The following is a 17,297-nucleotide window of genomic DNA, read 5'->3' as shown; positions in this document are numbered from 1 at the left end:
CCTACCACATTTTGTTTATCCATTCATCTATCAATGGATATATAGGTTGTGTCTACCTTTTGGCTATTGTGAATGATGCTGTTATGAACATGGGTATGCAAATATCTGCTTTTACTTCTTTGGGGTATATACTCAGAAGTGGAATTGCTGGATCTCATGGTAATTCTATTTTTAATTTTGTAAGGCATTGCCATACTGTTTTCCACAGTGGTTGTACAATTTTACATTCCCACCAACAATACATAAGGCTTCCGATTTCTCCACATTCTTGCCAACAGTTTTTTTGTTTTTTTTTTAAATAATGGCCATCTTGATATGAAGTGGTTTCTCATTCTAGTTTTGATTTACATTTCCCTAATAAGTGGGAATGTTGGGCATCTTTTCATGTATTTAATGGGCATTTATAGATCTTCTTTGGAGAAATGTCTATGTCCTTTGCCCATTTTCTAATTGGGTTTATTTGCTTTGTTGGTGAGTTATGGGAGTTCTGTATACATTTTGGTTATTAATCCTTTATGAGAAATATGATTTGCAAATAGTACCTCCCATTTCATGAGTTGACTATGCTTTTTGTGTTATATCCAAGAAACCATTGCCAAATCCAATATCATGAAACTTTTACCCTGTGTTTTATTCTAAGAATTTTGTGCTTAGGTCTCTGATCTGTGTGCTCCCTGTTTTGATATATTAGTCTCTCATGTTTCTATTTTGGCAAGTTACTCCATTCTTGAAAGATCTTTTTAAACTCTACATTAAGCACAACTGTAGGTAATGAAACTTCTTATTTTTTCCTTTATTCCTTCCCTTTATTCCCTCATCTTTAACTTTTCTCCTGGAATCAAAAGGAGAGACAAGTAAATCCTAGAACATTGAAGAAATTGTACCAGACTCATCTCTAAACCTTAAAATTCAGACATTTTTGGGTTAAGAATTGGGATTCTCTGCTTCTTTAGTGACTTCTAATTGGATAGAAATGTTCCCAATTTGACTCTTTAGTAAAACTTCTTATGAAAATTGAGCATGAAAGAATAGCCAGTAGGTTTCTCAAAGAGAAACAATTGATATGAAACAATTGATATACAATTGATATGAAAACTTAGATTTATATGATAAAAAAGCAGAAGTCCCTTCCTTGGCTTGCCTACATTTAATTAGCAAGAAGATTGAATTGTGAGTTAATTATTTTTATTTTTTTTAAATTAAAAAAAACATTTATTTTTAAGGTCTATAGAAGAAAGCTTTAATCTGTCAGATGAAAGCTGTGGCCCTAACCCAGGAATTGTGAGGAAAAAGAAGATTGCAATTGGGGTAATCTTTTCGTTATCCAAAGATGAAGATGAAAATAACAAATTTAATGAATTCTTTTTTTCACATTTTCCTCTCTTTGAAAGCCACATGAACAAATTAAAGAGTGCAATAGAACAGGTAAGCATAGTTATATATTTATATCTTTTTTTTAATGTTATTCCCCCAATTAAACATTATGTTTGTTCATTTGGCAGAAAAATTAATAAGAGACTGTGCAGGTACCCTATAAAGTCCTCTGGGAGATAACAAATAGATGTAGCACCTTTTAAGAAGTTTACTGATCAATAAAAGATCTAAGTTAATTCATCTATTCATTTTGTAAATGAATATTTGAGGGCCTAAAATACAGTAGACACCATTCTACCAACTGAAGAGAAGTTTGTGGAAAAAACACTCCTGGCCTCATGAATCAGCAAGTAAACAAATGAGTATACACTATTTTAGATGCTAATAAGTGCTGTGGAAAAAAATAAAATAGAGAAAGACATATAAGGAATGCTGAAAGGAAGGATTACTTATTTTTATAGGCTAGTCAGGAAGGTCCCTGATAATAACATGGTCCAGAGATACTGAGGAAGTGAGCTATAACTGTTTGGAAGTTGCTCTAGACAGGGGCAAAGGCACTATGACAGGAGTGAGCTTGGCGCTTAAGCAACATTAAGGAGGCCAAAGTGGCTAGGTTGAGTGACGGAAGATCATGTAGGGCTTTATAGGATACCACTGTGAGAGCATTGACATTTACTCTTAAGAAATACAAGAAACCACTGGAGGGTTTTGAGTGGAGGAATGACATTATTTATAAGGATCACTGTTACTGATGGTGGATTTCTAGAAATAGATTTCTAGGAGCAAATGTGGATGTTGGGCCAATTAGGAGGATGTTACAGTAATCTGGGTGAGAGATGGGGAATATTCAACCATTTTAGTGATAGAATTGGCAAGAAGTGGTTAGATTCTGAGTATATTTTGAAATGGAGCCAATGTGATTAGCTGATGGACTGAATTAGGGTGTGAGAGAAAGAACAATGTAGGTTGACTCTAAGATTTTTCAACCAAGTAGCTAGAAGGATGGAGTTGCCAGGATTGAAGTGGGAAAAACTGCAGATGGAACAGGTTTGACAGGGGAAGATGAGTTTTTTTGATTTGCCTCCTGAACATCCAAGTGTAGAGTTTAGGGGAGAGGTCATCAGTGTATAGATGGTCTTTAAAGCCATGAAACCGGCTGAAATAGGGAAGAGAGAAGAGGAAATTCTAGGCCCTAGATGTGGAGAATTAATAATAGAGTTTGAGAAGGTGAGAAGGAGCCAGTAGAGAAGATGGAAAAGGATTGGCCATTCATTTAGGAGGAATAACAAAAGAAGAGTACTTTTGCAGGGGAACCAAGTGAATAAAGTGCTTCCAGAAGGAGGAGGTAATTGTGAAATGCTCCTAATGGTACATATAATACATATGTAAAGTAAGAAAATGGTGAAACGTGATAGAACCTAAGGATAGCTAAAAAATAAGCACGAGCAAACTTTTTTTTTTTTTTTTTTTTTTGAGACAGAGTCTCGCTTTGTTGCCCAGGCTAGAGTGAGTGCCATGGCGTCAGCCTAGCTCACAGCAACCTCAAACTCCTGGGCTTAACCGATCCTCCTGCCTCAGCCTCCCAAGGATCTGGGACTACAGGCATGCGCCACCATGCCCGGCTAATTTTTTTCTGTATATATTAGTTGGCCAATTAATTTCTTTGTATTTATAGTAGAGACGAGGTCTCGCTCTTGCTCAGGCTGGTTTGGAACCCCTGACCTCGAGCAATCCGCCCATGGCCTCCCAGAGTGCTAGGATTACAGGTGTGAGCCACCTCGCCCGGCCATGAGCAAACTTTTTTAGTAGTTCAGAGGGAAGAAAAATGACTTCTTATTGGGAAGAAGTTTCATTTTGACTGCATCTTGAAAGATATGTAAGATTTTTTTAAACATAAAGCTCTGAAATTAGATATAGCAGAATAGCAAGAAAATTGATGTTCTTGCCACCCAAAGGCAACTCACTTTCATGTTGAAAGTGTTATTTATTTAGGCCTTTCTATGCATATTGTACTTTCACATGGTAAGTATTGTACTGTGTCCATATTTTTAAAATTACGTACCCATTTTAACACATTGGCTGCCACACTAGAAAAAATTTTTTTTTCCTTGGGGCCGCTGTGATATATTACAAAAATAGAATAAAAACTTCGAAAACAAAATGATCCTTTCTAATTTAATGAAATATTGGTTATTTTTATTGTTTTCTGTGCATGAGTTATATGCAACTTGAAAAATAGTTCTCACAGCTCCCAAGGTGAAGAGACATGTGAGTTACATATGCTTCTTGAGGCCCTGGGCTCAAAACTAATGTGAGTTAAATACAACTCATGTGGCAGTTTATGTGTTAAAAACTCATCGTTGTAACACATTTCTCATGTTACTACAAATGGTTCTTTTATTTTAGTGGATTTCTTCAATTTAAGTAACAATTTGCTTATTAGACCATTTCCACTTTTTCACAGTTATTGCTACCCTATAGTTAACATTGTGGTGAATTTTCCAGATTGATTTTCAGAGGAAATTCCCAGAAATTGGGCTAATAAAATCAGTGGCTATACCCAAAGTTCTTAATCCCTGTGACAGTACATGAAGGGAAAGGAGATGAAGAGAAGTAGTGAGTGGTATAACTGACAGAGTTAATGGGGAACCACTGATGAAGGGAGTTTTGACTTTGTTTTTAAGGTTGTTTTCAGTTTGTGCTTTAGGAAGATTAATTTGCCAGTATGTTAAAAGAGATTAGAATAAGAGGCTACAGGTGGATAGAAACATTGGAATGGTTTAGAAACCAGAGGATGCATCTGAGTAACTCAGTAGTGACTTAAGGAGCATCTGCCTCTAGAGAGACACAGGTGTTAGTTACTTACATTGAATCTGTCAGAAAAACAGTAGCAATTCTTTTTTACTGAACAAATGAGTAAAGGCCATTTTCATTTACGTTTTCTTAAGTTAGTTACATTTTCTTCAGTTGATTGTGGTCCCATTTTGTAGTCTATTGTTGCCAAAAATCATCACATACAGTATTTAGCTGTGGCTGAACTGACATTTTGAGTTAAGTATTTGAAAAAGTATTAAGTACTTGAAAAAATATTTTAAGCTTTGTATAAAACTTGAAATAGGCATTATGGAACTCATTAAAGGTTCATGTTTTAACACTTTGATCGTTCTGTAACCTGAAGTGCACATCATTAGTGCTTATAGTTGTCTAGATCTTTGTTCCAAGTTAAGTATCACATTTTTCATTAAAGCTGAAAGATAAAACTAAATGAATGCTTTTATGTAATTGAATTGGACTTAATTTCAAAAGTTCTATAGTAGTTAATTAATGATAAAATATTTTAAATACTGGACCATCCAAAGAAGTTATCTTCTAGAGCCAGTTTTCAAACTATATACTTTTCTTTTTTTAATAAAAGCAATGGATTTTTGTTTCTGAGCTCCTCAGCAGTTATTTTAAAATCTGCTATCTTTTGAGATCTATAATATGCTATTGCTGATAAAATTAAGGAAGAACTCTATTCGATTTTAACAAAAGAATATTCACTTTTTTTTATAAATTGTGAGTCTCAACAGTTTGAAAAAACATAAAGTACATTTTACTTTCACATTAGGAAGCTTTTGGATGTCCAGGATCATGATTTCTGGACTGAAGTAGTCTGACCTCTTATATACATGTTTTTTGAAAAATGTTTGATCACTTTGTAATTACATAAGAATACAGAATTCTCTTTGAAAACATCTAAAAGATTACAGATCAAGTTCTTTTTGACCTACATATCCTACTCCTGATCCCTTTTTTGTCTAGGTAGACAAAGGATATGTAGGTCAAAAAGAACTTGATCAAGGCTTTTCAACCCCAGCTAAATATATTTTTAAGAAAGCAAATATTACTCATAACTTGAGATTTCTTTCTATAGAATCTTTAGATTTTAAAAACAGTTAACCAAAGCATTATCTGTGAATTATAAGAGTAAAACTATGAGCTATTATTGAGTTATCATTATGTCTCATTCTGTGTGAGTGGGGGGAGGAGGTTTTTGTAACAGAGAAACTGTCAGCATCAGTTTTTGTGTGTGTTGACATTCTGTGGTTTGACAGTTACGGTAAGAGATTTAACAGTTGAAAAGTTTGAATTTTGTTCAATTGTTAATGACTGGATCTGCAGAAGAGAAAGTAACTATAAATGTGTGTGCCTTTTTATTTCCTGCTAGATAAATATGTTGGTACAGTGTTGTATAAATGTGTGACTTTATCTTTTTTTTTTCATGTTTTGCCCATGATTATTATGAGAATTAACTGTTTAATAATTGTTTTCAAGGCTATGAAAATGAGCCGGAGATCAGCAGATGCCAGTCAGAGGAGTTTGGCATATAATCGAATAGTTGATGCCCTAAATGAATTCAGGTACATATTCTTTAGCTTTCCATAATACAGAGTTATTTCACAGTGTACACTAGAAAATTTAATTTTTTCCTTTAACTTGTTCCAAGAAAATGTAATCCTTTAAATTTCTTTGTTCCCTAGTCAAAGGAGGGTGTAATTCAGTAGACCATTGGCTCCTATTACTAAATCTCAAATGTACTTGGGATTCAGGCACATTGGGAGCCACAGGTAGTATAGTTTTCAGTACTGCGCCATTTGGCAAGCGAATATGACCAGAGGATGTCCTTGTTCAGGCAGAGGTGTGTCTTGTTCTCTCCCAGGCTCTCCTAGGTGTGTGAACTGGTTAAGTGTCACTTAACCAATGGTAGTAGTCAGGTGTTCTTGGGTACATGAAATATAAGGAATGTGAACTTGACGTTCCAAATGGCTCTGTCGATGGATCCTTTTCTGTAGATATGGCAGCGAATAGTCTTTCTTGTGCCAGTGTTTTCCACCTCAACACAGCTTGTGTTTGAAGACCCAGCAGCTGCTATAACTGACCTCTGACTGTGTGACAACCAAACATACTGCAGATGATCTTACGTTGAGAATCACAGTACATCGATATAAATCCCTTGAAGAGATTTTGTTTACTTTGCTTCATCCTCAGTCTTTTATTCTTTAGACTGAGAGAGTATCACAAAAGGTGAAAACTAAGACTTTAGAATCCAGCAGACATACATTCTGACCCTGGCTCTGCCATTTACTCCTTCTGCTGACCTTGGATGAGTCCATTAGCATCTTTGATCCCTAGTTCTCTAGTTTAAAATATGTAAATTCAATTTATTAATAATCTAATAGACTGTTGTGAGGATCAAAGGAGATAATATATATAAGGTACTTAGCAGAATGCCTGACATTAGTGGCATCACTGTTTTCTATGGCAAATATAACCCACAGCAGTGCTTCCCCAACTCCAGTCATTCACATCATGGCTTCACAATTTTGCCAAATCTGTGTATCATCTATACCATTCTAACTTAATGTTTCTTTTAAATTGATTATATAGGGCTATTCAGATTATCTGTTTATTCTTTGTGAATTGTGGTAGTTTGTGGGCATAGTGTTATTTATGTTGTTCCTTAATTATCCTTTTATTGCTCATAATATCAGTAGTAATGACCTCTCTTTTGTTTCTGATTTGGTAATTTGTGCCTTTTATTTTTTTTTCTTGGTTACCTGGCTAAAGGTTTATCATATATGTTGGTCTTTTCAAAGAACTGGCTTTTGGTTTTGTTGATTTCCTTTATTTATTTTCAATTTCAATGATTTCTGCTCTAGTTTTTATTATTTCTTATCTCTTGCTTGCTTTAGTTTTATGTTATTCTTTCTTGAGCTTCCTAAGATTGAAGCTGAGATTATTGATTTTAGAACTTCTTTTCTTGTATATTTTCAATGCTATAAATAGTCCTGTAAGCACTGCTTTTCCCACATTCACAAATATTGGTAAGTTAAATTTACATGTAGTTGAAAAAAAAATTTTTTTTTTTTTTTTTTTTTTTTTGAGACAGAATCTCACTCTCTTATCTGGGCTAGAGTGCTGTGGCATCAGCCTAGCTCACAGCAACCTCAAACTCCTGGGCTCAAGCCATCCTTCTGCCTCAGCCTTCTGAGTAGCTGGGACTGCAGGCATGTGCCACCATGCCCAGCTAATTTTTTCTATTTTTAGTTGTTTGGCTAATTTCTTTCTATTTATAATAGAGATGGGGTCTCGTTCTTGCTCAGGCTGATCTCGAACTCCTGAGCTCAAGCAATCCTCCCACCTCAGCCTCCCAGAGTGCTAGGATTACAGGCGTGAGCCACTGTGCCCAGCCCAAAAATATTTTTAATTTCTCTCAAGAAGTCATCTTTGACCCCTGTGTTATTTAGAAGTGTGGTGTTTACTGTCCAAGTATTTTGGAATTTTCCAGGTATCTTTTTCTTATTGATTTCTAAATCCACTGTTGTCTGAGAACACACATTGTATGATTTCTATTATTTTAAATTTGCTCAGGTATGTTTTATGGCCCAGGATGTGGTGTATTTTGGTGAATGTTCCCTGTTAGCTTGAGAAGAAATGTGTTTTCTGGTGTTTTAGATAAAGTTGTATAAATGTCAGTTAGATCCAGTTGAGATGGTACTGTTCAGCTCAGCCATATACTTACTAATTTTCTGCCTGCTGGATATGTCATTTACTAATAGGGGATATTTAAATTTCTTTTTTTTTCAGGGCAGAGTCTTACTCTGTTGCCTTGGGTAGAGTGCAGTGACATCACTGTAGCTCACTGCAACCTCAAACTCCTGGGCTCAAGCGATCCTCTTGCTTTAGCCTCCTGAGTAGCTGGGACTACAGACATGTGCCACCATGCCCAGCAAATTTTTCTATTTTTAGTAGAAACAGTCTGACTCTTGCCCAGGCTCGTCTCAAACTCCTGAGCTCAACCAATCTTTCCACCTTGGCCTCTCAGAGTACTAGGGTTACTAGTACTTATGTGACCACCACGCCTGGCCTAAATTTCTAACTATAATAGCAGATTTGTTTATTTCTTCTTGCAACTCTGTCAGTTTTTTGCCTCACATATTTTGATGCTCTTTTGTTAAATGAATACACATTAAGGATTATTATGTCTTCTGGGAAAACTGGCCCCATATCAGTATGTAGTGCCCCTCTTCATCTGTGATAATTTTCTGTGTTCTGACCTGTGTTTTGAGTGAAATTAAATTAATATAACTACTCTAGCTTTCTTTTGATAGTGTTAATATGATGTGTCTTTTTCATGGCTTTACTTTTAATCTGTGTCTTTATGTTTAAAGTTTCTTGTTAGACAACCATGAAGTTGGGTCTCTACCTTTTAATTGATGTATTTAGACCACATTTAAAGTGATTGATATATTAATAGTTGGATTAATATCTACCATGTTTGTAACTGTTTCCTGTTTGTTTCACTTGTTTTTTATATTTTTATTTTTCCTCTATTTTTCTTCCTTCTTGTGTCTTAAGCATTTCATATGCTTCCATTTTGCTGTCTTCCTTCAGCATGTCAATTATATTTCTTTAAAATGCTGTTTTTCATGTTTTCCTAGAGTTTGCAATATATATTTACAATTAATCTAAGTTTACTCTTACACAAGATCAGACATGTTCAGGGTGGTATGGCGATAGACATGATCTAATTCTACTTTTAAATAACCCTATACAGCTTCATAGGTAGTACAAGTACCTTATAACAGTATTCCCAGTTCCTTGCCCACATCCTTTATTACATTGCTCTTATTCATTTTTTCCATTAGCTGTAATCATTCAGTATGCTGTCGTTATTACGTTAAACAAATAGTTTTCTATTAGGTCAATTAAGAATAAGAAAAATAAGACTTTCTTTTACCTTTATTTCTTTTCTACCACTTTTCCTTTCTTTATGTAGATTTGAGTTTGTGATCTATGTTATTTTCTTCTCTCTGAAAAGAAACACTTCTTGAATGGCAATTCTTCTGACAACAAAGTCTCTCAGTTTTTATTTGTCTGAGAAAGTCTTTTTCCTGAAGTGCTAGGATTATAGGCATGAGCCAATGTGCCTGTCCCTCAAATATTTTTTAATTAATATTTTAATGTAAGAATACATTGAACTAAAGTAGAATTGAAAGGTTTATTCAGTTAGAACTGAAACTGATCTAGACTTTAGTTTGGAAGTTAAATTACATCATAAACCTGTGCTTAAAAAGAAAAGCCATTCAGATACTGAGCTAATCACTAAACAAGCATACTAAAAAGTGTTTCCCAACATTTCTGTAGTTCAGATCAGTAAGTCTGGGGGCTAGCATCTGTATTTTACAAACTCTTTCGGCAATAATCAATTTAAACTTTTTTCAAGGAAAAAAATCACCAGATTGTATCTTTCCTCTATGCTACTATACTGCTTGGTATACCCATAAACCTGGTCTTTATACATTTGCTCTTTTCAGCCCTTAGCCAGGGATTGTAGAATCAGCATTTGAGAGGAATTTTGCATTGAAATTATGATCAATTTGCAATTCTTGAGAGAGCTTGTGTATGCAAAGGGAGAAGTGTGTGTGTTTTATTGAAACCAAGACATCTTAAATCTAATATCATAATAAGCTAAAATATTATCATCTGAGTAAACTGGCTATTTATGTATTCCTAATGGTTTATGACAGCTTTACTCTGTACACATTTCCATGTATCCCTGTGCATGTGCCATTTACATAGCTGGAAAATTGAACTTAACTGTAATAAGTAACTCACATACAAAAAAAAAATCTAGAGTAGTTTATCTATAAAATATGCCTCTCTTGTGAATATTAGCATTTTTGAAATATGAAAAGTTAAAATCTTATAACTTTCTAAATTTAATGTATGGTTTGCTTGAAAGTTTGGTTATAACCAAAGATTCTTTAGGGTTTTGCTTATCCCGAAATGCATGCTGTGCCACTAATGTGAAAGAAATGTGCAATGAATGGTCAGGTATTTTGTTTATAGTTTTTAATTTTTATAGTTTAAGTTGTTTGGTTGACTTTGCACTGACATTATCATAAGTATATATTTTCAACAATTCTTTTTGCCTATACCCTTTGCTTTATTACAAGGCAATGAGTCTTTGCTCTTTAGTTGGAGCTGTTAGTTATACTGTGTGGTTGACAGTTTCTTTTTGGCAGTCACAAGCTTTGTGGCAAAAGGCCAAGAGTCCCTGGTCGGGCTCTGAGGAAACACTATCATTATAGATCCAACTGAGGTTACCGGAATAGTAAATATTGTCATAAGACTCTTCCTAACAGAATACTGATCTTGCTCTTAGGTTATAAACAACTTTTTGTTTTTAAAAATTTTAATCAAAAACCTGTGAGTCAGTTACTATGGTATTGGGTAGTACAGATGGCCTAGACTTAGAATTTAAAAAGTGCCTCGGTTTTACAACATACATTAGTTATAAAATCATTGAAAGTATATGTCATGATTGTGTTACTTTCCTTTTGTATTAAATTTGATTATTTTACTTCAGTCACTGTGCAAATCGGAAAGATTGTAAGTCAGCTAAGCATTCTTAGGATATATTAAAAATACTTTATAAACTCTTATAATAATATTTATTAAGAAGTCTACCTTAGAAATACTTTAACATATACAGATGATCTTCAAATATTGTATTTGAGAATTCACCTTTGTAAAGATTTATTTGTAACCCCAAAATATACTTGTAGTGCTTTTGTGGTAATCTGAGCGAACATGCAGAGCAGTGAAAACTTTGAGTCACCCGACTCACATGTTCCCAAATTAGATCAAACAAGGTGATGCTCTGCCCTCTTGTTTCACCTTTCACACTGTAAACAAATGTCCTTTTTTTTCAGATGTCCTTTTTGACATTTAGTGCCAAGTTTTGTCCATTTTTGTCTTTTTCGTAAGTGATTTTGCTGTTAAAAATGGCTCCTAAGCATAGTGCTGAAATGTTGTCTAATATTCACTGCAGGAAGACTTGTGAGATGTGCCTTAAAGAAAAAAATACATGTGTTAGGCCGGGCGCGGTGGCTCACGCCTGTAATCCTAGCACTTTGGGAGGCCGAGGCGGGCGGATTGCTCAAGGTAAGGAGTTTGAAACCAGCCTGAGCGAGACCCCGTCTCTACCAAAAATAGAAAGAAATTAATTGACCAACTAAAAATATATATACAAAAAATTGGCCGGGCATGGTGGCGCATGCCTGTAGTCCCAGCTACTCGGGAGGCTGAGGCAGGAGGATCGCTTGAGCCCAGGAGATTGAGGTTGCTGTGAGCGAGGCTGACGCCATGGCACTCACTCTAGCCTGGGCAACAAAGTGAGACTCTGTCTCAAAAAAAAGAAATACATGTGTTAGATAAGCTTCATTTAGGCATGATTATAGTGCTGTTAGCCGTGAGTTCAATGTCAGTAAATCAACTATATGTATTAAAGACCTACATAAAAACAAGGTTGTATATTGATGGGTTGATGAAAATGTGACCAGAGGCTCACAGGAGCCTGACTTACCCTGTATTTCCCCAAAGAGCAGTGGTTCATTGTTCACTAATTCACTGGTTGGATGGACTTTATAGAACGTAACTGCTTTGAATAATGAGAATAGACCATGCAGTCGACCCTCTGTATATGTGGGTTCCACATCTGCAGATTCAACTAACTTCAGATCGAAAATATTTGAAAAAATAAAAAACAACACTAAAACAATTAAAAATAATAAAAATTTAAAAACCAATATAGTATAACAACTATATATGTAGCATTTACACTGTATTAGGTATTATAAGCAATCTAGAAATGGTTTAAAGTATGCAGGAAGGTGTGCATAGGTTATATGCAAATACTGTGTCATTTCATACAAAAGATTTGAGCATCCACAGACTTTGGTACCCACAGGGGCTCTGGAACCAGTCACCAGAGGATACCAGAGAAATGACTGTCCTTTTAAAATTGATTATTGAAAATTAGCAATTACATAATTTTTTAAATATTTGATCATTTGAGACCAGATGATAAATGAATTTGGGGTAGTGGAGAAGATAAAGGAAATGATTCACATATATACAGAAATCCTGAAATCTAGAGATGTAGGAAGCATATTTAGTTAGCATTGCTGCCTGGCAAAGATGATTTTTTACTTAGACTTCATGCATATCAAAGAAGACTATATCATGTCCACAATTCCCTCCCAACCGAAAGAGTCTTTCGTTTTTTGACACAGACTGGGAAAAATAAGGGGACAGATTACTGACAATGCTTGTTTTTCTTACCATTTAAGAATGATAGAGCCGGGCGCGGTGGCTCACGCCTGTAATCCTAGCTCTTGGGAGGCCGAGGCGGGCGGATTGCTCAAGGTCAGGAGTTCAAAACCAGCCTGAGTAAGAGCGAGACCCCGTCTCTACTATAAATAGAAAGAAATTAATTGGCCAACTGATATATATATAAAAAAAAAAATTAGCCGGGCATGGTGGCGCATGCCTGTAGTCCCAGCTACTCGGGAGGCTGAGGCAGAAGGATCGCTCGTGCCCAGGAGTTTGAGGTTGCTGTGAGCTAGGCTGACGCCACGGCACTCACTCTAGCCTGGACAACAAAGCGAGACTCTGTCTCAAAAAAAAAAAAAAAAAAAAAAAAAAAAGAATGATAGAGCATAATTATTCTTCTGTAGAAGAAATCATTACTGCTAGATTGTTAGTGACAACGTAGAATTATATATAGTGAGAAGCCCTATTTAATAGGCTAATTTTTTTGCACTTGATAACACTCTGAGGTCATAACACGTATCCTTTAACACTAAAACAGTAAAGAAAGGTCCTCAGTGGAGCACTGACGCCAATGTTTGTGATCTGGCTCTGTCCCCTAATACCTAGATTTGTAGTAGACAGTAATTGCTGAAAACTCATGAAAAACTTGTATTTATTTATTTATACAGTGTTTTCTTTTAAACTGGAAACTACATGCACATGGTTAGTAAACAAAAAAAATCTGGAAGGTCTATTAATGAAAAATAAATGAACCCTATCCTACCCCATTACCCCCCATTCTTCCCCAAAACATTCTTTTAACTCATATATTTTCTGTTATTTACCTCCATATTGTTAAATAGTATATACTCAATGCTATTTCTTGATATATCAATTTTAGATCATACTTATTTTCTGCCATGATAGATGAGTTTACACCTACCCCTTAGTCTTTTATACTCTCAGTATAGTCATAACACTATCTTGTCCTTCAGGTTTGGTAAATTTTCTACTTACTTTGAATATTGTATTTTTTTTCTGGACTCTTTTTTGTTAGAGATTGGCACTCTGGATTGTTCTTTTAGGTTTCTTTTCTTTCATGTTCTCCCTTTTTCATGAATGTATTCTTTTCTTGTTTTTCTTTCTCTTCTGTGATTTTATTTTCATTTCAGCAAATCTATGCAAGAAGTTTTCAGGAATTGTTTTCTTTGAAAAATGGATTCTCTACCATATTCTTTAGGAATGTACATTAAAGTTTTATTTAAAAGTTCTCTTCTGTTTTGTGCATTATTTCTGTTTCCTCTGGAGTCATTTTGTTTATGTATGTGTGTGTTCTTTATGTTTCTGCTTCTTTCTCTTTTCTTGGAGGCCTTCTCTAAGTATCAGTGTTTTTTGGTTGTCCACTCTCAGTTGAGAGTGAGATACCAAACTGTAGTTTGGGAGTTCTGCGCATGATCAATCAGGCTTTCAACTGAAGACTTTCACTTTAGGGTAGTATTTTGGAATCTTTTTTCATTATCACTCTCTGAATGAGCATATTTAGACATTTTTTCCTTAATCTTTGTCCCCGCACTTCTCCTCCATAAAATTTTAATACCGCAAGATATACTCTGTATCTATTTATATACTGTAAAAGATACAAATATTAGGAAGGTTTTGGAGGAGGTCATTCCTCTGGATTATTCAACAGCTGCATCTTCTCTCATATCTATAGTCATTCTATGAGGAAATGGAGTGGAGGTATAAGGTGTGGACTTAGAATTAGTCTCCCAGTTTTCAGCCTTGTATCTTAACTCCTGCTTCTGCTTTACCAAGCGTTTGTGAATCTTGAGCCTCTTCTTGCTTTTGTCGGGGCAAATTAGCTCCTCTATCCATGTCCCTTCTGTGAGACTATAACCCATAGCTTTCTCTACTCTGCTACTTCAGTCACCATTCCTTCATATCTTTTGTTTTCCAAAATTTTGTGAAATAACTTTCAGTAATGATTCATCTCCAATTCTGTATGTTGCAGTGGTTTATCTGTTTCCAAAACCTTAAGTTGTATTCAGTTGAGGCCTCGGAACTGAAGAGAAATAAACGTTTGTGTTCAGTTTTCTATCCTATCTGAACATCTTTAATAAGCTTTAAAAATAAGCATTTTCATATATCCCTTCTTGTATTCTAGTGATAATTTTCTCTTTTTTGTTTGTCTATTTTTTTACGCTTTTAGCAATGATTTTTATACCCTACCAAGAACTCATTAAAGTGACCTATGTCCATTGTAATATAGCATATTCATACTGGTTCACAATTCAGTGAAACTATGGGAACTATAAATTTATTAATGTGTCTGCTTTTTAGAACAACAATTTGTAATCTTTATACAATGCCACGAATTGGAGAACCTGTCTGGCTTACGATGATGTCGGGGACTCCAGAAAAGAACCAGCTTTGCCATCGTTTCATGAAGGAGTTCACCTTTCTAATGGAAAATGCTTCCAAAAATCAGTATGACTTTATTTATTTATGTATGCATGTATGTATGTATGTATGTTATCATTTACTATAATTAGATATCTAGATTGTAATCAAACCAAATTACGGAGGTGGAAGAATCGTCCATTATCTTTGGAATTATTTCATATTATTAGTAATCAAAACAATGAGAGAAAGTGCTAAGATTCCAGTGATACTTTTTTTTTTTTTTTTTTTTTAAGGCAGAGTCTTACTTTGTTGCCCGAGCTAAAGTACCATGGCGTCAGCCTAGCTCACAGCAACCTCAAATCCTGGGCTCCAGCAATCTTCCTGCCTCAGCCTCCCAAGTAGCTGGGAGTACACATGTGCCAACATGCCCAGCTAAATTTTCTATATATATATATGTTTTTTAGTTGTATGGCAAATTTCTTTTTATTTTCTAACTATTCCTCAAGTCTTCTGAATTCATATGAGTAATTCAGAAATTTTTATTCTCTTTGATGGTAGAAAAAGTTTGCTTAATACTTTCAATCATTTTCCCATTCAGTAATTTGGAAATGTAAAGACCTACTGGTTGACTCCTTAATGAACTATGCAGATTAAACACTGAAAACAATCCATAGTTTTTCAAGTAGTGTAACATTTTTGTTTTGTAATTATACTCTGAAATAGCTCCTTGTGAATGTTCTGTTTATTTTAAAGATTTTTTAAAACTCCTCCTCAACCAAAATATTTATTAACTTTCATTTTAATCCTCGTGGGTGATATATCTATCCTTTCCTCTCTCCTCTCCTTTCTAATTCCAGTTGCCGCACAAGAGTGTGTACTCTCCTTGCTTACGCTGTCACTGTACTTCACGTAAGGTTTCTTGAAGGCAGGTTGGAATCTGATAGGATGTATTTTGTTTTCAGATTCTTGCCAGCTCTCATTACTGCAGTTTTGACCAATCATCTTGCCTGGGTTCCAACAGTCATGCCAAATGGACAGCCACCTATCAAAATATTTTTAGAAAAACATTCCTCTCAGAGTGTGGACATGTTGGCAAAGACTCATCCATATAACCCACTTTGGGCACAACTGGGTACGTAGTCTGAAAATCTTTACAACATGTATTATGCATAGACTTTTGTGTAACTGTCTGAAATTATTTTGTAGCAAAACAAAAATAAAATGCTTTCTTTACCTCCACCATTTTAAGGCATCTCTCTTTTGTCCTTTCACATCTGCTAAATTGTCCTGTCCCCATCTTAATGCCTGATAATCATTCCTCACAGAGAATTGCATGTGGAACAAGAGCACCAGGGTTATAACTGCTTTACTAGTAACTTTAGAGTCTTCAGGCCATTGTATGTTTTTGTACTTTGTGTTAAGTATTTTTCCCAGAAAGAGTAAATCAGCAAAGTCACCTGTGAATAAATCTGGTTACTGGAGAAGCAGTTCACTGAGGTTTCTATTGTTTCACTTTTGTTTGTTGGATGAGTCATTTTGGAACGTGTTTCCCTTAGTGCTAAGCACCCACCACTAAATTAATTGGTAATAGAGAGAGTGGATGGTTGATAAGTTCACAGGCGTTAGGGAGGCAGTTAGCAGGGTTCTTAAAATAAGCACACACTGTGGAGTCAGACATACCACATTTGAATCACAGTGTCCTTATTTATAAAGTGGGGATAATAATAGTACATACTTCAAGAAGTTATGAAAATTAAATGAGATAATACATGTAAAGTGTTTAGGACAGTATCTGATAAATGTAGCTGCTAATTACTCCTACTCTTACTCTATTGCTATTAGGTGAATGGGGAAGAGTAAGATGAGAACATTTTGGTGACCTGGTAGAAACTTCCCTTAGGTGGCTCTTGTGATTGAACTTGCCAGGGAGATTGTCATGTGGTTTATCCATTCGTGAAACTGACCTCCCTCTCTGTTTCCTTCCTCGTTCCCTCCTTCCTTTCCTCCATTCCACTTTATTGAGTTACAACTGACATATAGTAAATACATATTTGAAATATACAATTTGATGAATTTTGTCAATATATGCCTCAAAAACCATCACCAAAATCAAGATGATGAACATATCCATCACTTCCAAACGTTCTTCATGCCCTTATGTAATCCCTCCCTCCTCCTCCTCCCCAATCTCCCTCTTCCACTTTTCTCATCGCCTGGCAGCCACTAATCTGCTTTCTGTCACAATAGATTAGTTTGTATTTTCTAGAGTTTTATATAAATAGAGTCATACAGTACATAATTTTTTTTGGTCTGACTTTTTTCATTCAACATAATTGGCATTTACTTAAATTAATAGTTCATTCCTTTTTAATGCTAGG

General features: G+C 35.2%; 1 protein-coding gene across 5 annotated transcripts in view; it reads left to right on the top strand.

Annotated features, from left to right (window-relative positions):
• The window catches only part of FNIP1 (folliculin interacting protein 1), a 102,434-nt gene that overhangs the window by 66,669 nt on the left and 18,468 nt on the right, over window positions 1–17,297 (top strand). For 4 of the 5 annotated variants that reach the window (XM_075995996.1, XM_075995993.1, XM_075995994.1 and 1 more), the window contains 4 exons: window positions 1,224–1,425; window positions 5,692–5,777; window positions 14,857–15,003; window positions 15,882–16,051. In XM_075995996.1, coding sequence (XP_075852111.1) covers window positions 1,224–1,425; window positions 5,692–5,777; window positions 14,857–15,003; window positions 15,882–16,051 — 605 coding nt within the window. The remainder of the gene's footprint in view (window positions 1–1,223; window positions 1,426–5,691; window positions 5,778–14,856; window positions 15,004–15,881; window positions 16,052–17,297) is intronic. The other variant, XM_075995995.1, reaches the window with a different exon arrangement.

Source organism: Microcebus murinus, chromosome 21 (genome assembly GCF_040939455.1).
Source record: "Microcebus murinus isolate Inina chromosome 21, M.murinus_Inina_mat1.0, whole genome shotgun sequence".
In the NCBI taxonomy this organism is placed as follows: domain Eukaryota; kingdom Metazoa; phylum Chordata; class Mammalia; order Primates; family Cheirogaleidae; genus Microcebus; species Microcebus murinus.
The sequence above is the reverse complement of the archived record's forward strand: the minus strand, read 5'-3'. Positions and strand labels throughout refer to the sequence as shown.